This window comes from Natator depressus, chromosome 7 (assembly GCF_965152275.1).
Source record: "Natator depressus isolate rNatDep1 chromosome 7, rNatDep2.hap1, whole genome shotgun sequence".
Lineage (NCBI taxonomy): Eukaryota > Metazoa > Chordata > Testudines > Cheloniidae > Natator > Natator depressus.
Genome location: NC_134240.1, coordinates 117,465,259 through 117,491,973, shown reverse-complemented (window position 1 = coordinate 117,491,973; position 26,715 = coordinate 117,465,259). Strand labels below are relative to the sequence as shown.

Here is a 26,715-nt window from a genome sequence, read left to right as displayed (position 1 = left end):
GGGGATGTTAGATGTATGAGAGGGGTTGGCCATAGTATTAAGTGTTACGGCTTGTAAGCAGCTGCTGCCATAAGTTAGCGTATATACCACTGAAATAGGTTGCACGAGATTTGCCTCCCAGGGAGGGGACCGTACCCTGCCTCTGGGGTTACGTTGTCTGAGAGCAGCTCTACTTTCTGCTGGGTTCTCCACAGCATCCCCACCATGGACATTGTGGACTGGACATGTGGAATCAGTGCATCTCTGATGGCCTTGGTCACAACCACTTGCAGGCCATACACAGTTTCCATGCTGTGCTGCGCACATAGGAGGATCCTTGGCAGAGGGGAGGTTTTGACAGCGTTGAGCACCCACAACACCTCCCTCCCCCCACCCCGGAACATTTTCCAGTCCCCGTGGGCCAGTTCATGCCAGGTGAACCTTAGCCCAGCGCGTACAGCGGTTACCCTGCTGATGATGGTGTGATCATCCCAAGCAACCCAAGAATGGTGTGATACTCCCAAGCAACGCTGCTGTAGCTTTACGTCCCACTCACAACCACTTGCAGGCCATACACAGTTTCCATGCTGTGCTGCGCACATAGGAGGATCCTTGGCAGAGGGGAGGTTTTGACAGCGTTGAGCACCCACAACACCTCCCTCCCCCCACCCCGGAATATTTTCCAGTCCCCGTGGGCCAGTTCATGCCAGGTGAACCTTAGCCCAGCGCGTACAGCGGTTACCCTGCTGATGATCCCACCAGCAGAGTGAAGAATGGTGTGATACTCCCAAGCAACGCTGCTGTAGCTTTACGTCGCACTCCGGCTAATGCGTAAGCTCACCTTGCTCTGCTCCATCCAGACTTACTCTCAATAAACATGAAGAATGGCTCTATAATGGTAACCAATGCACCCAGATGCTCAAACTTTAATTAAAAGAATACATCATACAATAAAGCACATTTAAATGGACAATCTTACCATTAGATATATAGTTTCTATTTCTTTCCTGTCTTTGTTAAGCTTTTGGATGTTTAAACAGGAGAGGGCAATGGAGGGAGGCAAGGGGGCAGATCCCCAAGGGAAATCTTAGGGCCCTTCTGCCTGGCTTGGAGAGCGTGCGTTTTTTGGCAGGCTGATGAACAGTCACTGAAATTGATTAACATAGCCCTTGCCCCAAACTCTGCCTCCTGGTAGTGTAAACTGGGAAGAGCTGGTTCGGGGGGGGGGGAGAATTAGCAGCCTTGAAAGACGATTCAGTCCTTGGCCTCTCGTTTAACATGCTGATTGTGCAGAAAAGAGAAACTGAAGCAGTTGCTGTGGGGGATAGCAGCGTGACACAGCTCTTTGCTACGTGTAACTGGATGTGTTGTTCCAGGAGTTCTGGCCTGTCAAAGGGTGAAGTTTTACTAACAGTTGTTTTTACTTCCCTTTCTCCTGGATCCTTGATCTGGAAGGTGCTACATACTGCTATCTCACTCTGTATTCTGGATCCCTGACCTTCTGTGCATTGCTGTTCTCGATCCCTGAAGTTCTGTGTCTTGTCAGCTCACTCCCTCTTCTAGATTCTGGATCTCAGAAGCTCTTTGCTGGGTTGACACCTCACTCCCTGTTCTGGATGTGGGAAGCTCTGTGTGGTGTTGCCTGCAGCTGGAATTACTCCATGTTCCTGGGCTTTGCTCATGTCAGCCACGGAAATCATCTGGCTTTACCTTTTCTTGTTCTTTGCTGGCTTTGCCTTGCCACCATCATCAGGGAATTTGTGAGGTTCTTTTCTCTCTCAAACAACCCTCCTGGAAACTGGGGCAGGGCCTCCATAAACATCTGCTGAAATTTGTTCACTTTTTCCACTATAGACATTGTCATGCAGTAATGATCCTGCTGTGAATACCCAGCATCCAGTTGTCTCCAGATGCTGGAGCAGGTAAAGGATGTGGTACTTTCTGTCAATGAAGACCTGAAGAATGAGATGGGATGAACATACCCATCTCCCATGCTGCAATCTGCTATACTGACTGGAAATCATTCTGGAGAAACATTCATGCACACATGTAGACCCACAAGTTTTGTGTGTGGTATGAAACGCCTTGCGCCAGTTAGTGCCACTGAGGTATGGGCGTATCAGTTATGGTAAAGTAGGAGCAGAGTCCAATCTAAAGCTTTGCCCACAACTCAAAATGGTCCAAAGCTTTTATAATGGCAACTTAAAAACTCATTCATTTTGTTGTTGATGGGTCTGGGTTCTTTTTTTTTTAGTTTCCACGCAATCTCTGGTTTCAGACAGAAGTAAAAGCAACAAAATATCAGTGAGAGAGGCTAGTTTTGTGGTCTCGCTCAATGGTATTTATGTGGCCCCTTTTACCACAATGCCTCAATTGTTAATGTATTTATTGTCACAACACCCCTGTGAGGTGGAGCACTGCTATTATCCAGTTTATTGATGAGGAACCAAGCCACAAGAGAGGCTAAATGACTTGCTTAAGATCACATGGAGAACTTGCAGTAGAGCACAGACTTGAACCCGAATCACCTGAGGCTAGTGCCTTAAACACTGAACCATTCTTCCTTTCTTCAGTAAACTCCCCTTGATCAGGACCAAGAAATACTGGAAACCCTGGGTGGTTTCCAGTCCAAATTTCAATGCCAAAAGGCTCAGATAAGCTTTGGAGAAGTGTCCAGATGTTTGGATTGTCACCTGAACAGAATGACTGAAATATTTAAGGTTCTCCCTTTACTAGTTTTGTTGATCCTATGTGAGTGCGTGGATGTGTGGGTATGTATGTGCTAGACGCCATCCTTTTCTGTCGGACAGCGATGGTGCTGATGGTGAATTCTCCCTGGATTGGAGTCAGTGGAATGCACGCACAGCAATCAGAGGTGTGACTGCAGCACCTGTGGATGTAGAGGAGCTAGCTTTGATCTGTAACAATAGCCGTGAAGCTGCAGCAGCCCAGACTGTACAAGCCTTCCTGGGACACGGGGTATGTACTTGAGCCGCTAGCTCTGCCTCGAGTATGTCTACGTGTGCTGCAGTCCCAACTCTGATTGCAATGTAGCTGAGCCCTGAAATCCGACAAAGAGAGATTTTTTTTTTTTTTTTTGCTTTGGGAATGGGAGCAGCAGCCCCAATCTTTGTGGAAAGCTATATGGCCGCCTGATTCTGGCAGAATACAACTTCTGTGCTGTACCGCAGGGAGACAACAATGTGTCTGCTGAAGGAGCCTCTCAAATGCACTTACATTGATCCGACATGTGGAATCAGGAGAGCCTGACCTTCACGGGGATGGCGAGGTGTTAAATATGGGTTTTCATGCGATTGGACACAGCAGTATCACCCTTAAGTTTGTGACTGCTTCAGAACAAACAACTACCCTTGCTAAACTGGGCGGCAGTGATTTTTGACCTTTTCCATATTCTGACCCACCCCGTGTTGCACCAGAAAAAAATGTTCAGGACCCCAACTCCTGTCCAGCTATTAAGCAAGGGAGAATGGTTTCACCTGCAAACTCTTGGGCCTGTTCATGACACTCACAGCCTCGGGGGCGGCAGTGAGGGGTCCAGATTGAGAGCTCATAGTGCAGGGAAAGGCTGCATGGAACACAGCCAGCTACATTGAAGGTTCCTGGGCCAATCTGCTGGTGTAAGGCAAGACTGCGAAGGGTCACCTGGAGGAATGCTCTGTTTATCCATCCATCTCCACATAGGGTTTTCTATAGCACACATCACTGTAGCATTGTAAGTCTGATATCACTGCAGGATTCAGGCAGAGCAAGGGGCTTGGTGAGGCTACATCTCTTATTCCAACAAAAATGGATCCATTTGTAGAAAGACAAAGACATTACAATCAAGTCAGGAGAAACACAGCAGATTTCTGGCTGGCTGTTGTACTCAGTCCCAGTTACAGTTAAGAGATATTGAGGTGTGCAGGCATTTGTACGAACATTTCTCTCCAGCCTGAATCCACATGAGTCCTGAATCCATTCTTCCTGTCCCTGCCTCCTGACCAGGTGTTGCTTTGAATTTTCAGGTTCAAACAAACTCCAAATCTCGAAGCAAAACCACCAAGTTCTTTCTTTCTTTCTTTCTTTCTTTCTTTCTTTCTTTCTTTCTTTCTTTCTTTCTTTCTTTCTTTCTTTCTTTCTTTCACACACAGACATACACAAATCAATGCATCACCTTAAACCAATCCCTTTTCCCTGGAAAGTAGAGCTGGGTTTGATCCCTGCAATTCAAATATGGAACAAACTCCCCTAAAGTTCTGGTGAGGATATCGGGGATCTTCTAAGGCTTCAGGCTTTAACAGAGATTGGTCCAGAGCTGTCGAGTTCAGAGCTGGATTCAAATCAAAACATCCTCCCCCCAAGTTAGGGATATTCAAATCATAGCTTTTTAAGGCCAGAAGAGACCATTTGATCATCAAGCCTGACCTCCTGTATAACACAGGACATAGAATTTCGTCCACTTGTTCCATCTGTGCCAATCTCTGCTCAGAAAATTTGTAAAACCCTTTTCAGCAAAGAGACTCTGACTCTCAAGTGTGTAACAAACCCAGGAAGTAGGTGGCACTCCAACATGATCTAGCCTGTACAAACCTTCTCTCTCCTTTGAAAGTCCCTTCCTAAGGCAAACTGGCTGCTCTGCAATAAGGGGAGACAACTTTGGCTATAACAAAGACTCTTAACATTGTCCTTAATCAACTGAAAAACAATTCAAAGTGGAGAGAGAAATTGGTCCACTTGTTTTCATCACAGTTACTAGTTTTTTTAATCATTCCGTGTAAACAAAGACCATAAGTAGGACACTTGTAGATTTGCTTATTCTCAACTTTCATCTCTGCCAGCTGCTGTCACAAGAATCTCTTGGCTTGAATTCTTTGGAAGTAGGATTTTTTTATGGGCTTTGTTTGTTCTTAAGCAGGGAAGCCAGTCGAAGAAGCTCTACCTAAACAGTAATTTGCAGTGGCAACGAGGCTAGAGAAGATATTAGCGAAGCTGGGAGCTTTCATCTTGCTCCTCACCAGGTCAGGAGGCATGTTAAAATTTCAGATCTAGAATCAACAAGGCAGGGTAGCATGAACAAATATTTCCATGAGTGGGACTGGAAGGAACATGCCTGGACAATATGCTAGTTTGTGAGACCAGTCAATAATCAGTTGCTACTGCCTGGAAGAAGGTTGGTCTATGGTATCTGGGCCTCAGTGTCCCTTCTGACCTGCTGATGAATGTACACATACATATGCTTTGGGTAACTTTCCCTCTCTTAAGGGTCTAGTTTATTAAAACGCTGTGAGAGAGAAACAGCTCTCTTGGTCCTCTCAGGTGTGAGCAGGTCTCTCCCTAAGCAGCAGAGTTTCAATTCCTTCCCTCTTCCCGTCTCTGCTTAGTCCTTTTGTCTCTTGGTCACAGGAGCTTCTGTCTTGGAGGGGAGCACTGCTGGTATTGGAAATGCAGAAAAGAGAGAAAAGGATTCTTTGGAAGCTGGCAATGATGGTAAACTAGCAGTGTATTCAGTGGCTGGGGAATTGCAGGGAAAACCAGTCTCTGGGAAGCAATCCTGCACCGGCAGGGGATGGGATAGATATTATGTTATAACCACATGGTAGAAATCAAAGATGGAAAAAGAAACCCAGTTGGTTCATTACATCCATCCACCTGCTAGAGCACAGTTATTTCCTGCAGTATATTCTGCTATGTTTTACCCAGTCCTAAATTTCTTGACGAATGGAGACTTTAATAGAGCTTTTCTATGTCTAGTTTTTATGGAAAAAAAAATCCACTCTGCCTTTGCAGTGGACAGAGCAGGGAACTTCCATTTATCAATGCATAGAATAGAGTTCTAAGACACTGCAAAATGCTTCTATTGCGGTATCCAACAGGTGCATCTGCCTTTCGCGGCAGCTCCTCTCTGTCATCTATTGAACCCTTTTCACTGCGATTTGAATTTATCATGCAATGCTCCTTTCCCTCCAGCCACCATGTTGCCTCCTGCAGTTACATTACACAGATGTCTGTACTCTGTATTCTCACACTTACAAAGTGTTTGTGATTTTTTTGATGCTCATAACATTTGGGTTTTCAGATGCTTTCCAGGGATGGACTTTATAGTGTGTTAGCAGACAGCCTCGGTCCCTCCACTTTCCTAATTTCATCCTTTTAGCTATTAACCCAGAAACAGGGCAAAACTTTTGCAAGTTTCCAAGGAAAGGAAAGGGAAAGCTCCAAGGAAATGTTGACCTATTTTCTTCATCAGAATTTGAAACTTTGGTTAAAAAACAAAACAAAAAAATCACACCAAACCCCTAAATTTTGATTTTTTTTGCTCCCACCAGTTCTGGCTACAAATGAATTAGTTTGTTTTTGTGTTATTCTGAGATTTTCTCCACTATATCCATACAGCCCCCCCCTAGGTTGATGCAGATATTATGGGGGAGCTTTACAGTGGAAAACAAGTATTTTTACTTGCCTAGATTCCCTTGAATTTCAGTGTTTGTGTGTTGAAATGAGACATTAGGCTATCAAGAGGTGGAATGCCACACTGGTGACATCCACTGAATTATTATGTAGGCTTGGGCAATCATATAATTACCACCTGTAAACGGGGATAGTAATACTGTTCCTTATAGGGGACTAGTAGTTCTTGGATAGAACATGGAATAGAAGTGCAAAGTACTGCTAAATGCTGAGCTTTGGCCTATGTTGTCCTGTGCTTGGTGACACTCTCTTCATCTCATGCTATTTGGTTGAAAAGAAACTGTAGAAGTGCATTTCCAGGCATTAATCTCAAAGGATTCTCCCTTGGTACACCCTATCTAAGATGGCTGCATACCTATGGCTCTTGTTTTCCAATGCTCTGTCTCACATCCTAATTTGTAGGAAAATTAAATATAGTGGTATTAATTTAGATGTAATATATGTGCTAAAGGTCTTAACATAACCCAGTCACTGTCCAGCATTAAACAGTGTTAAGCAAGGTCTGGGATCTGGTATATGGCCTCCTCCTGCTTAGTACCATGGCAAACACACTATAAAATTCATGCCAAAGGTTAGAAATGTATTGATTGAAACACACTAAAGGAAAAGAATAAAAATGAGGCAAGAGCATTGAAATTGAAATTGATTGTGCAAAACAAGCGTAATCAAAACCTATCAAAGTCCCTTTTTGGATACAGTGGATATTGGTTAACATCTCTCATTCAGTGAAACAGTCCTTCTTGGTGGGGAAGAAAGGGTTAATTCTGGTGTTCAATTCTGAATCGGGAATAATTGTCACTTTCCTGCTTTAGACAAAATGGACAGGCACAGAAGAGAGGATAGTAAAGATGGGGGAAATATGGCTTTTGTTGATGTTCTCAGGACACAGGGTGGCTGGTCAGTCACAGATGGATGCTTTGCATTGACTAACCAGCCACGCTAGCTGGTGCTCTGGACCCTGGCTCACCTCGCTGGTCCAGAGACATCATCTGGTTGGTCTGGTCAGGTCCCTCTCCTTCCCTGATTCTGAGGCTAGCCAGAGCTGGATGGGTCATCTCATCTCACCATGTGCAGTACAGGTGATTTCAGGATTAGGTGAAGAGCTGAGAGAGAGAGAAGGAAAATAGGAGGGGCAGAAAGGAGCAAACAAGGGAGGGGAAGCCTGAACAAGATTTCACCTGTATCATGTTGAGGTCCTTGCTAGTGCAGCGATGATGGTCAAGTGTCTCTGTAACATCGACAGACCCTGTTTGTCAGCGGACGGGATTGAACCTGGGACCTCTGGAGCTAAACGCATGAGCCTCTACTGCAGGAGCAAAAAGCCATATTTAGCTAAGGCTGTAGAACAAACTCCTTAATATCTCTCTCTCCCTCTCAGTGGTCTCAGTGCCACTCGAGGGGACAGAACACCACACCCAGGCAGTGTGTGGGTTACATCTCCGCTGGAGCATCAAGCTCTGGTGTCACGGCAACAAATCCTTCTGTTGCACTCACAGTGCTGGCAAACTTTTTTTTTTCTTTTCAAAGTCTCTTTTTTAAGGGGCCCACAAAGGCGATGGGTGGAATAATCCATCCTCCTGTTATTTTGTCCTTCAATTAGCCCTAATTTCTGACATACCAATTTCGGTTCACTTGGTTTCTGATCCTTTACTCCTCTTATTGACCGGTCATAATCTTAACAAGAGGCGTACCAGCAAATCCTTTCCATTCAAATTAATTCAAGCTTTCTGTCTTGCCTCATATCTTCTCTTAAACAGTTTTATATAACAAACCCTGTGACAATCCATGAACCTTTACCCACTTTGTTACCAGTTAGGCGAACCAATTAAAGTAGGCCTTCTAGGCCTCAGTTATTAAAACATGGTCCAAATTTGTTTTACACCATCTTAGTATCATGATACCAATGGCATCCCATTATGGCATAATTACTTTGACAGAGGTGGACAGAGTCAGAAAAGTGGCAGCCCCTAATGCTACCACGAGCGAAGCTAGAGAACTCAAACCCGCATCTTAATGGGACATGCTGCACAGTCACTTGCAGGAGGAACACCACAGGTTCAAAAATAGGGTTCAAAAATAGTATCAGCAAAACATTGTTCCAGTCTTTTCATTATCAGCAAAGACGTCCCTCCTCTTCTATCTTTATCCCCAGCCTCCAGTACTCTCTCCCTTGCTCTGATGTTAATTGTAAAGCCGACTCCTTCTAGAAAGAACCTAGTGGACTGATATGAGCTCAGCTTTCTGCAATCAGCTGATTGTATTTACATCCAGTGGGAAGCCCAATTATGTGTATAATACATAAATTATTACTTGAAGTGCACATAGTCCTGCTGTTCTTGCATGCTTTATCTGATATCAGGAGTTGCCAGATCTGATTGTGCTCCAGGGTTGGCAGCTGGCCAGAACACTTTTGAATGGATTCTCTCCAGATGTTTGCGCTGGCCACTTCATCACCTGGTTTCCTAGTATGAAAGAACATCTGATTTTATTTGGAAACGTATTCTTCCTGTGTGCTTAGGCTTTCTGATCCTGATTCTACCCTTGTGTTTGGGCAAGAATGCCTACATATACCATAGCTATCTTTATTCCCACATCCTGTGTATTTAGTAGGATGCTGAAAACGCCACTCCTATTCACTCTATCTATGGCATTTCCAATGCATCTCGTACTGTGATAACCAAGGTAAAGTACATCTAAGCCATGGCTTCTTTGCTTTTCTTTCCTCCATCTTCAGTTACATCTGCAGCCTCCATTTTGCTATTCTGCTCTCCTCCTCCTCCCAGCACACAAAGAACATATGTGTCTATAGGGGAAGGAGGCACGTACGCAGGTAAATATTTTTTTTTCTCATTGTTCACTCTCCCAACCTCTCTCCAGGAGAAGACTTTCCAAAGTGTCTGAGCATCCCACTTCCGCTCTGAAGCTGGTGAGCCCATTATGAACAAAATCAGCTTCTCGTAATTTTGCATGATTTAATGGGGAAAACAAAAACAAAACAAAAAGGAAACGACTTGTGCCCTGAAACTCAGCTTTGTTAAATTGTGCTGGTGACACTTTTCAGGTGGAATTTGGCTGGAGGAAAACAACAATCCCTCCTTCCTTTGAAACGGCTGACGTGGTTATTTACAGAGCATTGCCAGTGTGCACGGTGTGCTACAAAACACAGAGAATAACGCCCCCTTGTCGTGGGGTTCGCTCAACGCAGGTGGAGCCTCCTCCTGGCCGCTCTGGGAATTATCTCCTGCACCCTCCTCTTGTGGCCTCTTCACCTGTCCTGCCTCGCCCTGTGGCCCCACTTGCTCCAGGAGTTTCAGCTTCCTTTTTTTGTGACTTGGCCTTCTGACCAGGTCACTATGGTCCTCCCCTTCTGTGGTATCATAGTCTTTCAGGGCAAACTGTCCCAGGCAATCTGCTCTCTACTGTCTGGTCTGTGCCACTTCCCCAGTGGCTGGTAGGGCAACCAGGGTCCACCTTCTACTCGGGCTCCAGCTCAGGGACCCTCTACACATCAGCCAAGGTCTGCCCTATCCTATCCCTTGCAGCTTTTCTCCCGAGTCTTTCCTACCTTCCTGGCTCTCCCCCTTCTCTGGGTATGCCAGCCAAAACTCCCTACTCCCAGGGAGTAGAATACCCGTCTGACTGTTGGTGTACCAAATATACTTACTTGAGTAGAACTGGTACCAGATGAGTAAATTGACACCAGCTGAGGAGGTGGCCAGTTGAGGGGCCATATTGTACGACACCGAACATTTTGCACAGAATGCTGGCTGCTCAGTGCTGAGTTGGTTTGTTTTTAAAATCTGAGCCTTAGATCACATGACTGGGAATCAGGACTCCTGCCTTCTGTTTCAGGGTCTCACCCTGGGTCAGTGTGGGACCTTGGTCAAGTCATTTAACCGCTCTGAGCCCCTGTGTCAGATGAGTCAAAACCAGTGTGTAAAACTGGGAGAATGGTACTGCCCTACCTCACAAAGGTCCCAGTTCGGAGAACCGTGTAGACCCGTGCTCAGGTCTATCCCTATTCAACAAAGCACTTAAGGTGCAGCATGGGTTGGATGGATGGATGGGGGCTCAATGGCAGGTAGGTGCCTCAATAGCTTTGAGCATCTGGGCCACAATGCTTTGAGGTTTAATCATTGTCTTTAAAATGACCCGAGCTCTTTGGATGAAAGGGGTGGTGCAAGTGCCAACTATTATTAGTTGTTAAAGGGACGTGGGAAAACATGTATATACAGACGTTTGCACCAAACAGACCTGATTTTCTTTCATTACCCTGCATAAAACCTCAGGGCAAATTAATCTCTATTGTAATCTATTGTCATTGCCACTTAATTTGTCATCCCTTCTAAAGTGCACCTCTGATCTCCCAAAACAAGGTGAACAGAAGACACAAGCCTGCGTGATTTTTTTTTATGCTTGCAAAAACCCTTTATTTTACTGTGTTTTATTCAGTAATTCAACATTAACCTTTATATTTGCATCAATAAATAATGGCACACAAGCTGTGAGGAAGCGAAGTGGATCAAAGAGACCTTTTGGTGGCTTGCTGTGTCTCTTCCACTACTAGACAGTCCCTCGTCTCAATGATTTACTCTTGGTTAACATTCATGGTGGACCCTAAACATAAAGAGAGAAATAAATAATCCAAAGAGCCCCAAATGAATAGTATCCTTCTGATCTCTTATCTGAATCAGCCTCAAGGCTACAAATTCAGTGTAATCCTTCTACCACCAGTCAATCTGAGATCTAATTCAAAGGAGGAGAAAATACTCAGCAGCTGGTCTGTGGCTCTTGGCTTAATAGACAGAAAGAAGCTCTTTGACGGAGTCACTGTAGGGCAGATGAGTGGTGCCAATGAGAGGTGCTTATTGCCACTGAGCTGTCTGTAGCCATGCTGGGGTGGGACCGTGCAAGAAAAGAAGTGCTTGTGGACAAAAAGGAAAATAGAGACTCCAAGGGAATCAATGTGTTTGCCAAACCTCCAGAGGTGCCAACTTCCTGAGTTCCAGGGGGGTGCTCGACCCATACTCCACCCCAGGCCCTGCCCCCACTCAACCCCTTCTCTCAACCTGCTCCGCCCGCCTCTTCCCACTCCGATGGCCTCCCCACTTTTAGGGACCTTTTGCTGCTCCTGCATATTACTTATCGTCACAATCATACATAACAATACATAGTAACAATTCTTAGGGTGAGCAGATGTCCCAATTTTATAGGGACAGTCCTGATTTTGGGGGCTTTTTCTTATATAGGTGCCTATTACCCCCCACCCCGTCCCGATTTTTCGCACTTGCTATCTTGTCACCCTAACAATTCTGTCCTACCCATCACCAGGATGTAATTCCTTCCGCTATGAAGCTGGACCTGCCTCCAGTCCACAAATCCAATTACTCAAAAACAGAGCTCAGACACACAACCTTAACTCCAACCATATAATTTTTCCATTAAGGATCTACGATTTCGAGATTATCAACATATAGTCTCTCCATCTCTATAATATTTCCCTCTTCCGCCTGTCATACAAACAATTCCCTAGCACTTCTTATCTATGCACACGTTCTCTGTAATCAAAGTTCAACATAATTGTGTTCTATTCAAACAGAAAGAAAAGGAGTACTTGTGGCACCTTAGAGACTAACCAATTTATTTGAGCATAAGCTTTCGTGAGCTACAGCTCACTTCATCATCCGATGAAGTGAGCTGTAGCTCACGAAAGCTTATGCTCAAATAAATTGGTTAGTCTCTAAGGTGCCACAAGTACTCCTTTTCTTTTTGCGAATACAGACTAACACGGCTGTTACTCTGAAACCTGTCATTATTCAAACAGAATTTATTATTTTCTCCCTGTTCAAAAGAGTCTGCTGTTTCTTACTTGTCTACTTTACACTAAAGCTAATAGATAGTTCTTAAAATCAGATGTATTTCCTACAAACCTGAGTAATTTAAGGCTGGAGTAAAGCTTGCCTGTGTTCTGTAAATTTTAAGTAATTGGATGGTGGGTGGTTGTAGACTTGTATAGAAAGGGAATAGATTGTGATGGTGGGTAGGATGTTTATAAAACTAACCTACATCTGACATTTAGTCTAGAGCTAGATGGAAACTTTGGACTTATTACAACTCAGCCATTTGTTAGCTATGAGGAACCAAAGAAACATTAGACGGCAAGTTAAATTTTAAAAGGAGCCATTGTTAGCTGCCTCTAAGACCTAAACTACTGACTAGATTGACTTCTAGCTTTTCTGAAGATGTAGGCCTTGCCCTAAGAGTTGTAAATTTGGGGCTATTATACATTGTATTTCATACATAAGGAAAGGACTGAATTCCTACCTATATGCAACTCACAATGTGACTTCAGCTTTCGTTGCTACCTATGCCTCCAGAGTTGAGCTATCTAATCTATTTTTAATCTAATTTAATTTTAGGAATTTATATGTAATCAGTCACCGTAGTATTTCAGGCTGTATATAAAAAAAAAAGTATATTGCTTCATGTAAAAATAAATGGGCTTTTCACCCTCCTAACCTGTCCCTGAGGAGTAGGCAAAATCCAGCTGGAAATCTTTAAAGAAGAGCCGTTTTGGGGTGAGATTTCAGATGCTTTCTGTAGGCTGAAAAAAACATGGGAACCACCTGCTTTTTGGTATTGCAATATGAGTGAGTGTGTTGACAGCTGAAATCAGGAAGCACAGAGATGTGTGAAGAGGGTGTTGCGGGGACTAAAGGGAGGAAGAAAGTTAACACTGGTTGTGAACCTCAAAGGTAAAATTTGAGAGGAGGGCATAGTGTCTTAATTTGTCTCTAGCCGTGCGGTTAATAGAAATATAGGACTGGAAGTGATCTTGATAGATCATCTAGTCTAGTCCCCTGCACTGAGGCAGGACTAAGTATTAGCTAGACCATCCCTGACTAACCTGTTTTTAGAAACCTCCAACAACTGCAACCTCCCTAGGTAATTTGTTCTAGGGGTTAACTACCCTAATAGTTAGGACATTTTTCCTAATGTTTAACCTAAATTGCCTTTGCTGCAATTTAAGCCCATTGCTTCTTGTCCTGTCCTCAGCGGTTAAGGAGAACAATTTATCACACTCCTTTTTATAACAATCTTTTGTGCACTTGAAGACTGTTATCATATCTCCCATCAGTCTTCTCTTCTCCAAAGTAAACACACACAGGTTTTTTCAATCTTTCCTCATAGATCATGTTTTCTAAACTGTCAGTCATTTTTTGTTGCTCTCCAATTTGTCCACTTTCCTGAAGTGTGGTGCCAAGAATTGGACACAGTACTGCAGTTGAGGCCTTGTCAGTGCTGCGTAGAGTGGAAGAATTACTACTTGTGTCTTGCTAACAATGCTCCTGCTAATACATCCCACAATGATGTTCTCTTTTGTTTGCAACTATATTAAATTGTTGACTCATATTTAGTTTTTGATCCACTGTAAACCCCAGATCCCTTTCTGCAGTACTCCTTAGTTAACGATGTAGCCCTGCATTATCAATCTAGCTATCCTGTGACCTTGGGGAACTCGGAGACGATTTTAATCCCTGTTGGGGCAAAAATCACTCTCCTTTTCCTGCTATTTATACTCTTGTTCCTTTCATTTTGTCTTTCAGATGTATAGCTCTATGGATTTTGGAAGACGCTGGCAGCTAATGCATGAGCGGATCACTCCAAACAGGTTTTACTGGTGAGTGGTCCATCAAGCTCCTCTTGTGTTGTGCAGACAATATCGCATGTTTGTGTTCATCACACACTGAAGAAGGCTCTGAGGGGCCCAGGATCGAGAATTATTACTGTTCTGCCAAACCCAGGTATCAAAATTCATGAGTTTGGTCCTAAAAATCCTGAGATTGTCTTAGGAGTTTCTTTTTAAAAAGTTTGGAGTTTTTAATGCATCTTCTGGTGTCATAGCCCTAGCATGGGGGAAGGATCATATTTTCAAGCCTTTAAAGCCACAACTTCGAGAGTTAGAAAATTATTTAAAAAAAAAGAGTGCTGAGAGTCTCACATAATCACCTGACTCCAGGAGCTGGTGCTTCAACGAAAAAAAACACCAATTCTAGTGAAACTTGTGAATAACGCTGTTATTGAGTCTTTCCATTCTGTTGTGTGCTGGGTGACTGGGGGCAGGGGGTTTTAAACAGAATCAATGTGCTAATTAAAGAGCATGCTAGGTTTTTATTATGTGTTAGAATATATTTTTATCATCATATAACTGGGGAATAAGGATACATCTACACCGCAAATTAAAACCCATGTCACCTAGTCTCAGAGCCTGGGTCGATTGACTCTGGCTCATGGGGTTCAGGTTGCGGGGCTAAAAATATCAGTGTAGACATGCTGGAGCCTGGGCTCTGGGAGACTCCCCCATCTCCAGATTTCAGAGCTGGGGCTCCAGCCCAAGAGGAAATGTCTACACAGCTATTTTTAGCCCCACAGCTCGAGGCCCAGGAGCCCAAGTCAGCTGACCTTGGCTCTGAGACTCAGTGCCGTGGGTTTTTTCTTTGCAGTGTAGACAAACCCTAAGTGGCTGAGGGGTTTGGTGGTGAGGGGTAAAAAAATTTAAAAGCACTTAGGTGACCTAAATAAAGGAGGACTTGTGGCACCTTAGAGACTAACACATTTATTTGAGCATAAGCTTTTGTGAGCATCCGGATGAAGTGAGCTGTAGCTCACGAAAGCTTATGCTCAAATAAATGTGTTAGTCTCTAAGGTGCCACTAGTCCTCCTTTTCTTTTTGCGGATACAGACTAACACGGCTGCTACTCTGAAACCTGTCATTAGGTGACCTAGGAGCTTAAGTCCCAGTTTCAAAAGCGAATTATGTACATCAGAGCCTGAGTCTCATTGAAAATCAATGGGACCGAGCTGCCGAAGTACCATTTCAGAGGTACTGTATTTAGGTATCCAAAGATGCAGATAGGTGTCTATTGGGAATTTCAAAAGCACCTATGCAGGTTAGGTGCTGAATTCCCAGTGGAACTAGCTGGATCGGTTTTTAATGGCATTTGGGTGCCTAAAGATGCAGATAGGCATTTGGGAGCTTTTGAAAAATCCACTAAGCACATATCGGCATCTTTAGATGCCTAAATGTTATTTGGCCCTATGTCACTTTTGAAAATGAGATTTAGGCTCCTAAATCACATAGACTCTCTTGAAAAATATCCCTTTTTCTCAAGGTTACGGCCTTGGGATGATGGTGGATGGAGTGCCCTCTTACTCCCTGAGTCTAGTATTTCCATCAAGGGAGGATTAAGCTGTTGAGAGGCTTTTTGAAGCTGATCTGGGAACAAGACTGGCCCCAGGACCAAAGGAAGAAGCCCTTTCAATTTAATGTAATGATCTCTGGTTGAAAACAGCTCCTTGTCTCCATTTATTTGGCCCCCAAACCTGGGGGTTCTCCTGCCTTCACCCTTCCCCAATTAACCTTCACATAAGCCTATATCTTAACTGCTTCAGTTTCAAAATTCCACTTCATCTCCTCCACTCCTGCTCTGTTCTGTTGATGTTTACGTAACCTACCGGCCAGTGTACGTGTTATGCTCCTGAGGATGTGACTCTGACAGACCGCAAGTGCAGAGGCTAGCTTTTAATCTTAAAATGAAGAGGCTCAGGCTTTTATCTCTGGAGTCACTGGTTCAATCCCCAGTGTTGGCCAAGATAGTGGATATCTCTCGGTTATAGCCAGTAAATGAAATGTTTCAATAACTAGAGGGGGTTGAAAAATCGTTATTTTGCTATGGAGAATATTTCAAAAAATGAAAACAAAAACATTTATTTTTGTTAAAAGTTTCCACAGAAAGGGTCTACTTTTTTGTTGAAAAACCAAAAAATTGAAAATTATTCAGCCAAAAAGTCTTGTTTTTTTTCAAACAAAAGTCAACATTTTCTGTGGGAAGCAGACACCTTTCAGAAAGATTTTCATTTTGGTGAAAAACCCATTTTTTTAAAATAAAAAAACAGTTCAGCGGGATAATTTTTGATCAGCCCTATCAATAACATTTTTGGTTAGATTTTGCTTTTCAAATTTTTTTAAAACCATTCTAGTTGAAACCCTGCCAATTGGAAATAACTTTGAAATTAAAAACAAAACAAAACATGTTTTTATCTTAATTTTTAATCATCTTTAATAAATACTGTCTGTGATAGGGTGTACTGTCCTTTTACATCATGGCCTTGTTCAGCCTACCCGAAGGGGATCTTGGGACTTGTAGTCCAGAAGGACCATGGGAGTTGGAGGCTGACAAGGAAGGTCGGGACTGGGAGTGTGTACAACAGTTTAGAGGGAATAGGGTTTGCTTTTTTGCTTGGTTCTGGATAGGAGCGAGTTGTGGGTGTCTCTCATCAAAGAGGAAGCCATCACCTTTATAAAAGAATAGCTGCACTATGAGTATAATTAGAGAGGACCAGGTAAAGTCCACCACCCTAATTAGTGGCAGCATTATATATAAAGGTGACAACCTTATCGGAGCAATAAAAGGCACCTAACCCCAAAACGTGAGCAGGTGCATTATATGGAATTCCCATTTCAGATGTCTCCTCCTTTTTCAGAAATACAGAGGGTCATTGGTTACTGGAAAGAGTGGCGAGAAAGCTTTTTTCCACTCACAGGCAGCAGAATCCCAGTGACGATAAACTTTCCAAGAGAACAAATTAGGTTGTTCGCACAGTGGGCAAGATTTGAACCACCTTATCGTAATGCCAGGGTCAGGGATATTGAAACCCTGCAATATAATAACTCCTCTTGGCTGTTTGAGTTCTTTTTTATTATGCTGCAAGCTGTGATTGTTGTTCTGAGCTTGTAAGCTGTGTGTGGGGAAGAAGAAAAAACGAAAGGAGCTTTGGGAGCTTGTACTTTTTTTTATTACTACATGCAGTGGGTAGAACATGAATATAAAGGACCTTTTAAGTTTCAGAGGAACATAAGCCGTGGCTCTTTGGGTTCCACTGTCGGGTAAAAAGCCAAGTCACCAGATTGTGTTACTTGAAGCTTCCAGGAGACGTGAAATAACAGCAACAAAGAGATGCCTAAGTTAGTCCTTAGCAGTAGTTGCAAATTTGGGTTCCTCAGAATCTTTTATTAACAGGGCTTGGATAAGCCTCTTACATCAGATGGTGAAATCTTCAGCAGCTTTGTCAAGACACTTTCAACTGTCCAGAGCCACCGCACATTTACAAAACTATAACCTGCTGTTGTATAGAATAAATCACCCTAACCCAGAGAGGTTTCATCTTTCTCCCATCTACTGTGTGATATCTTCCCAAATAATTACACCTGTCCCATGCCCAGGAGTTTCCATATTGATAGATTTTAAGGCCAGAAGGGACTATTTTGATGATCTGAATTGGCTTCCTGTGTAACACAAGCTCTAGAATTTCACAAGCCCATAGGTTTGGGGCTGAGTTCAGGTCTGGCCTATTGCGTTATAAAGGACTAGATTTTGATACCCTTACTCATATCATACGTGTTGTCTCATTGAATTGATTAGCACAACTTGGGAAGGAAGGTGGTCCTCAGCATGAGGAAAGGTATCCACATGTGACCTCCATATGTCCTTATGGCTTGAAAGTCTTTAATGTCTCAGGACCCCAATGGGGCTAAAAATGGGAGCTGGTAGCAATGGGTAGCAGAGTTTCCCATATTCCATTGTGGCCCTATCCCTGGAACAGGCCAAGATAATCATCTTTAAATCTGTGCCATTTTTAGGTAAAGAGAGACTATTTGAGTTCAGTTTTATAAGTTTTCATGGCTACTTCTGAGCCTTGTTCTGTTGAATTCATGGTAACTAAGGCACCTGCCTTTCCAGATGGAGGGATACAAAAAACCATTCCCACATTATGTTTTGTACACTGTAAAATATTGGGGAAATAGTTTCTTCAGTAAAACATGTGGTTTATACAGTACTAAGTAATCCCATCCCTAGTCAGCTAAGCACTTGAAGTCAATGGGACTTAACCTGTGCTTAAAAGTAAGTGCCTGCTTAAGTGCTGTGCTGAATTGGGGCCTTGGTACCAAAAAGGCGGCGAGGCCAGATTGTCCGGTGGTTGTCCACTAGCCTAGGACTTGGGAGGCCTGGCTTCAAGTCTGTGCGTGACCACAGCCTTCCCGTGTGACCTCTGGCAAGTCACTTAGCCTCTCTGTGCCTCCTGTTTCCATCTGCACAGTGGGGCCAATAGCTCTGCCCTGACTCAGAGGGGTTCATAGAATCATAGAATCATAGAATATCAGGGTTGGAAGGGACCCCAGAAGGTCATCTAGTCCAACCCCCTGCTCGAAGCAGGACCAATTCCCAGTTAAATCATCCCAGCCAGGGCTTTGTCAAGCCTGACCTTAAAAACCTCTAAGGAAGGAGATTCTACCACCTCCCTAGGTAACGCATTCCAGTGTTTCACCACCCTCTTAGTGAAAAAGTTTTTCCTAATATCCAATCTAAACCTCCCCCATTGCAACTTGAGACCATTACTCCTCGTTCTGTCATCTGCTACCATTGAGAACAGTCTAGAGCCATCCTCTTTGGAACCCCCTTTCAGGTAGTTGAAAGCAGCTATCAAATCCCCCCTCATTCTTCTCTTCTGCAGACTAAACAATCCCAGCTCCCTCAGCCTCTCCTCATAAGTCATGTGCTCTAGACCCCTAATCATTTTTGTTGCCCTTCGCTGGACTCTCTCCAATTTATCCACATCCTTCTTGTAGTGTGGGGCCCAAAACTGGACACAGTACTCCAGATGAGGCCTCACCAGTGTCGAATAGAGGGGAACGATCACGTCCCTCGATCTGCTCGCTATGCCCCTACTTATACATCCCAAAATGCCATTGGCCTTCTTGGCAACAAGGGCACACTGCTGACTCATATCCAGCTTCTCGTCCACTGTCACCCCTAGGTCTTTTTCCGCCGAACTGCTGCCTAGCCATTCGGTCCCTAGTCTGTAGCGGTGCATTGGATTCTTCTGTCCTAAGTGTAGGACCCTGCACTTATCCTTATTGAACCTCATCAGATTTCTTTTGGCCCAATCCTCCAATTTGTCTAGGTCCTTCTGTATCCTATCCCTCCCCTCCAGCGTATCTACCACTCCTCCCAGTTTAGTATCATCCGCAAATTTGCTGAGAGTGCAATCCACACCATCCTCCAGATCATTTATGAAGATATTGAACAAAACCGGCCCCAGGACCGACCCCTGGGGCACTCCACTTGACACCGGCTGCCAACTAGACATGGAGCCATTGATCACTACCCGTTGAGCCCGACAATCTAGCCAGCTTTCTACCCACCTTATAGTGCATTCATCCAGCCCATACTTCCTTAACTTGCTGACAAGAATACTGTGGGAGACCGTGTCAAAAGCTTTGCTAAAGTCAAGAAACAATACATCCACTGCTTTCCCTTCATCCACAGAACCAGTAATCTCATCATAAAAGGCGATTAGATTAGTCAGGCATGACCTTCCCTTGGTGAATCCATGCTGACTGTTCCTGATCACTTTCCTCTCATGTAAGTGCTTCAGGATTGATTCTTTGAGGACCTGCTCCATGATTTTTCCAGGGACTGAGGTGAGGCTGACTGGCCTGTAGTTCCCAGGATCCTCCTTCTTCCCTTTTTTAAAGATTGGCACTACATTAGCCTTTTTCCAGTCATCCGGGACTTCCCCCGTTCGCCACGAGTTTTCAAAGATAATGGCCAAGGGCTCTGCAATCACAGCCGCCAATTCCTTCAGCACTCTCGGATGCAACTCGTCCGGCCCCATGGACTTGTGCATGTCCAGCTTTTCTAAATAGTCCCTAACCACCTCTATCTCCACAGAGGGCTGGCCATCTCTTCCCCATTTTGTGATGCCCAGCGCAGCAGTCTGGGAGCTGACCTTGTTAGTGAAAACAGAGGCAAAAAAAGCATTGAGCACATTAGCTTTTTCCACATCCTCTGTCACTAGGTTGCCTCCCTCATTCAGTAAGGGGCCCACACTTTCCTTGGCTTTCTTCTTGTTGCCAACATACCTGAAGAAACCCTTCTTGTTACTCTTGACATCTCTTGCTAGCTGCAGCTCCAGGTGCGATTTGGCCCTCCTGATATCTTTCCTACATGCCCGAGCAATATTTTTATACTCTTCCCTGGTCATATGTCCAACCTTCCACTTCTTGTAAGCTTCTTTTTTATGTTTAAGATCCGCTAGGATTTCACCATTAAGCCAAGCTGGTCGCCTGCCATGTTTACTATTCTTTCGACTCATCGGGATGGTTTGTCCCTGTAACCTCAACAGGGATTCCTTGAAATACAGCCAGCTCTCCTGGACTCCCTTCCCCTTCATGTTAGTCCCCCAGGGGATCCTGGCCATCTGTTCCCTGAGGGAGTCGAAGTCTGCTTTCCTGAAGTCCAGGGTCCGTATCCTGCTGCTTACCTTTCTTCCCTGCGTCAGGATCCTGAACTCAACCAACTCATGGTCACTGCCTCCCAGATTCCCATCCACTTTTGCTTCCCCCACTAATTCTACCCGGTTTGTGAGCAGCAGGTCAAGAAAAGCGCCCCCCCTAGTTGGCTCCCCTAGCACTTGCGCCAGGAAATTGTCCCCTACGCTTTCCAAAAACTTCCTGGATTGTCTATGCACTGCTGTATTGCTCTCCCAGCAGATATCAGGAAAATTAAAGTCACCCATGAGAATCAGGGCGTGCGATCTAGTAGCTTCCGTGAGCTGCCGGAAGAAAGCCTCATCCACCTCATCCCCCTGGTCCGGTGGTCTATAGCAGACTCCCACCATGACATCACTCTTGTTGCACACACTTCTAAACTTAATCCAGAGACACTCAGGTTTTTCTGCAGTTTCGTACCGGAGCTCTGAGCAGTCATACTGCTCCCTTACATACAGTGCTACTCCCCCACCTTTTCTGCCCTGGTTTTGTGAGATAAAAATACATTCAAGGTGGTGTGGTACTCAAACACTACAATAACGGGGCCATACTGGGACATCAGCGAGACTAAAAACAAATCAGTCAGTAAAGGGTTAAGAGACGTTTCAGTGGATTATAAATTCCTTCATCCTGTTGGCACTTAAGTCCCTAAAAGAGGGAATTCCGTATGGTATCCTGCATTTACTGGCTGGTCAGCTGAACAGTTGTACGTATTGTTTTCCCATCCACCCATCCCTGGAGGGCCTGCTTATATTTTCAGAGCACACACACAGCAGTAAACGCTCTTTGTGGAAGGCACAGTCTATGTCTGAAGTAGCAAACTTTCTCGGCACTGCCCCAGCGTTCGCTTCACCTGTGGGCCCATTCGTTTCTGCCACTCTTCACCTCGGGGAACAGCAAGGAATAGGAGGCTGTTGCGGGGATCCCTCCCCCCTTCACCTGTCATATTTAGTCATTTGCCACCCTCCCTCTGTTCTGTGGTCTTAAGAGATGCCATCAAATAATTTGGGTGAAACTGTCAAATTGGAGCCAGGAACAACCGGAAGAGGCTCCGGGGGGATGGTGGGGAGGACTGGATTTAGCATGTGCAGCATTTCCGATGCATACAGGGAGATTTGAAGCACTGAGAAGGTGGAACACGCCCAGTTTGTAAAGGACACTGAAGTGCACACTCATGACAAAGGAACTGAATGGAAAAGGCCAGCAGCGAAGAGGGGGGAGGGATGGGGAGAGGAGGAAAATAGGACACGCTTCTCTTTTCGAAGAGCAACATTTCAGATCTCGCTTATCTTAGATTTCGCTTTGTTTTTAACAAGCAGTAGGGGAAACGGTATTGAATTTATAACAAATGGTGCTAAAGGCACCAGCTGTTTTGCTCATTCTCCCTCCGTCGGATTTTACTTTCTCTTCTTTCTGTGGCACTGAAATAAATCTCTAGCCACCTTGGAACTTTGTGGTTGTCACTCACTCACCCCACCCCACAATCATTTTTAACTCCACAGCAGGGGTGAAACTGGCCCCTGCCGCTTGAGCTAAAGGAGAATCTCTGGGCAGTGTAGGGTCTGTGACACACAGATGAGCAGCTCAGAGTCCATCCAGCAGAGGGAAGCAGTGCACAAATACACAGGCCAGCTCATTGTGGTGTTAACATGGCCTCTGGGGTTAGAAGAAGTGAACTGTGGTTGGCCAGAGGCTGTGCAGAGGTTCCCGAGATTGGGAGTTCACGGTTGTTTGAGACAAACACCCAAGAGTGTGGATGCTTGTCAGATGGTCTCATGAGAACTGGCTTTATTGTGAGATTTTCAGTCCTTGTTTTGCTTGTGCTGAGGCAGAAATAGTGGCAAGGGCCCTTTTTGCTGTATTTTTGAGCTTGTAGCCCGAGTCCATCAGGAAAATACTGACTGAGTTGTGTGAATGAGGAAGATAACTTGGGGGACGGGGGAGCATTACCTGAATGCTTCTAAAATTTATGATCTGGGGTCGGATCTAAAAATAAGCAAATGTTGGTGGATCACTTCTCAGTTCTCTCTGTAGTGTCCAGTGGGGCTTGGAAATGTCCCAGCTCCAAGGAGGACAGCCCTGGTACTGTGTCAGTTTTATCGTCCAATGAGGGCCTATCGGACATACCAAAGGTGAGCTTTCCTTGGCATGCCTGATACGTTAGCCAGCAATAAAATGATCATTTCAAAATTGTGTGTCTCTTGCAAACCCACTAATCGCTAACTACCAGATGGTGTCGTTATATAGTGCTGGGAAAACATCACTTGAGTTTTTACAGCCAATTCTAGCGTTAAGAAAACATAGTTTTATAAATGTCAATTGACTATTAAATAATCCTGCATTAGAAATTTCTGAGTTAAAATAACTTTGTCCTCATGCTACATGATAAATGGAATAATTCCATCACTGCATTTATGCATAATATGGCTGTGTTTCCATCACAGGACGGGTGCTATCATAAACCTGAAGTGCTGGGTTCAACCCACCAGAGCCCTAATGTGAAATTTTTAGCCTAAGTTGTCCTTAGTTTCTGCAAAGGTAGCTCTGGGTTTGGGGAGATACTTTTAACTCTACCTGCATTTATTGCAGTGTTTCCTTAACAGCATGTTAAGGTACTGAGGTATACTTAATCCTGCTTCAGCATGGGGGGAGGGTTGGATTAGATGACCTCTTGGGGTCCCTTCCGGTCCTACATTTCTCTGTTCCTATGATTACTTCTAAGGACACAGGAATGAATTAAACCTCACAGCAGAAAGCTTTCGAATTATCCTTCCCATTTTAAAGGTGGGAAAACTGAGTCACTGAGAGTTGGAGGCCTGATTTTCAAAGCTTATTTGACTTAGTGTCTCAGAGAATCTGGCCCAAACAGACTTGTCTAAAGTTGCCTTGTATGGCAGTGGCGGAGGTGGGAACCAAACCAACATATTCAGACTCCTAATTCTCTTGCTCTGCCATAGTCAGCACAGAGCAAACATTGCTTCCCAGTCTCTGGTTTATATGACATACAGTATAGACAGCATAGCCAATACTCTTGCATTATTTTGATCAGATGTTTATGATGGTGCCTGGCATATTTGGGGTAACCTTGGAGGAAGATTTATTTTATATTTTCCTTTTGGCCATACACATTTTTTCACAGACTTGACATTTTCCTCCTCCTGCTTCCTCCCCCCCCCGCCTCCATCCCCCAACTTGTAAGGGTTGTTCTTGGTAAAGCGTGATAGGATTACAAACATTGATATTACTGAGTCCGATGTGAGCGTGCTGGGAAATGGTGGACATCTGCGTTTGTTGGTGGGAGGCGTGCCCTCATTAATAATCCGCCATATAGCCAAACATTGGAAGAGAGACACCCTTTCCAGGAAAGCTTGGGATGTGGCAGAAGCCCTGGGGCAGATCCTCTAGACGGTGGAAATCAGCATAGCTCCATCAATGCAGCTATGTCAGTTTACTCCAGCTGAGGGGCTGCCCCCTGTTTTCGTAGGGTCTAGACTGTCAGGGCATGTGACTGCTGTAATGATGAATCAGCACTTGAGGGAGAGCAATGGGAGATAACCCAGGAGAACTCCATGCTTCTCTGAAAAGGGAACAACTTCACTTTTTGTGCCTGAGAAACCATCCAGGGGCTGCTATGGAGAGACCACTTGGACATGAACGTCAAGTTGTCAGTTTCAGTTAAGATTATGTCTTTGCTACATTTCCCATTTTGCAAATGTGGTCCAGGGTTTTGTAACCAATTTGGCCCAGGGCAGAATCTTGACAGAAATAGTTTCATCTGGGAAGCCTGCAAAAAACCAGACGAAAACAAACAAAAAAACCTTCCTCCCTCCCGCCAAAACAAACCAAAAACCAGCCACCAATCCACAACAACTCAACAACACTGGTTGGATAATACACCAAAGTTGTTTGCAGTTTATGTAGGGGCCAAAATCAAAGATGTTTGCTGGTTTCTGGTGCATTTTTATCCCCTCAGATGAATAGCAGCTTCAATTTATAAAAGGAACATAAGAACCTAAGAATAAAAGGAATTTGGTATGTGAGTTAGTCACTAACAGTTCAAGCTCTGAGTAGCAGCTGTTGCACTGAAAAAGTACTCAAAGGTTTTGGTTGCATGAATATGTAGTTTTATGATGTTCTTCTTAAATGCATTATGCGAGGTCTCTGGGATAAATATTGTGTGTTTTAAATCCCATTTAGAACTTTTTTTCACAAGGTCTCATGTACTCCACGCTGTTGGAAGTGTTATAGGTTTTTTGTTTTAAAGCTGTTTTACCAAAGAAAGCAGAATGGCCACAAGAAACAAGTGTGATTGCTAGGGGAAATACATTTAAATAAGTCTCCATGGTACAAATCATATGTAATTCCTAAAAGGAACATAGGGATGGCAATATGGTATCAGCTCTGTGGTCCATTTCCTCCAATATCCTGTCTCCAAAAATGGCTAGTACCAGCTACTTCAGAGGAAGATGCAATAAAACCTGAAGTGGGAGATTTTGGACTAACTTCCCCATAAGGAAATTTTCTTCCTAAATTCTCACTTATTTCTTGAAGCATGAGCGTTTATATCCTTTCTATTAAATCCATGCTAACGTAACTCTGGATCTTCTCATCCATATAGACATCCAATCCTTGCTTTATAATTTGGCTAAACTCTTGGTTGAGGTATATTGTGGCATTGAGTTCCACAGGTTGATAGTCTGTAGTGTGGTGGGTGGGGGTGGGAAATATTTCCTTTTATTGGTTTTAAATTTGCTGCCTTCCGTTGAATGACCCAGGTTCTGCCCTGGCTAAGAATTGCGGCCCCAGAAATGCATTACCTTCTCATACCTGTTACAGGCCTTCATGCTCCTGGGGCCAGGTTCTGCTCTATTCGCCCCCATGGTAATCTAGAGTAACTCTGCTCACCCATAGAAGATCCTCTCTGTGTGGACACCCATGTGTCTGAAAACAGAGGGCCTGATGAGCCCGTCCTGTGGGAAGACCCTGGGGAGGAAATCTCCAAGGGATTCTCCTTTGGAGAGATTGGGCAGTGCAGGCCCAATAGCCGCATGGGCCAGGGATTCTCCTGTCTGCAGCTGCTGCATGGGGAGAGGCAGCTCACTGCCCTAGAGGGAGCCCTTCTGCCCTGAGCCATGCGGGAGCAGTGGGAGGCTGATGTATGCCCCTTCCCCTGCCAATCCTTTTCCCTGGGTAGCTCTGTAGACCACAGAATGCTGGGTCAGAGGTAAGTATTGGCACGGAGGCAGCTTCTACGTGAGAGACAACGATTTGGCTGTGGAGGGTCCCCTCCACGTCGGATCACACTGGCATCATCAGGGCCCAAAATTTAGAGCCTGGAGCCTGAAAATTGCACCTGCTGGGCTGAGGCCCTTTCCCCCCGTTCCCTGCAGTGTTTGACTCCACTTGGCCTCTCTCCGACGCACACAAACTCAAGCACAAATTAATTTCCAGTGTGTCAGTTACTGTCCCAGGATGATCTTTGGTGATATTTTGTAGTAGGAGGCACGGAGAGCCGACCCTCCTTAATTAATACATTGATTAATGCCTCTGCCTCAGGCAGATGGGGATCATCAGAGCTTGACGGAGCAAAGCAAAGGCCGTTCTGCTGGAGTGTCTATAGCAGCACAGTCCACACCTTCCATTGGGTGGCAAGATCTAGGCGTATTCCTTGTTTTGCCTGATTTCGCTTTACTTTACTTTGTGCTGCACTCTGTTAATTGCTCTGTTTCTGAGTCCAAGTGGTCCAAGCATCTCCCACTACTCTTGTTTGATGGATGACCTCGTTGAGGTCTGCACGGGCAAAGGGGGACGCATGTCAGCTGCTACCTGGGAGTGTGCATTCTGAGCAGGAGACATGATGCAGTTTAGAAACACAC

The 26,715-nt window shown here is 44.6% G+C and overlaps 1 protein-coding gene across 1 annotated transcript in view; it reads left to right on the top strand.

Annotated features, from left to right (window-relative positions):
* The window catches only part of LOC141991181 (VPS10 domain-containing receptor SorCS3-like), a 468,227-nt gene that overhangs the window by 291,090 nt on the left and 150,422 nt on the right, over nucleotides 1-26,715 (top strand). The window contains exon 5 of the mRNA XM_074959394.1: nucleotides 14,055-14,128. Within this exon, the coding sequence (XP_074815495.1) occupies nucleotides 14,055-14,128 (74 nt within the window). The remainder of the gene's footprint in view (nucleotides 1-14,054; nucleotides 14,129-26,715) is intronic.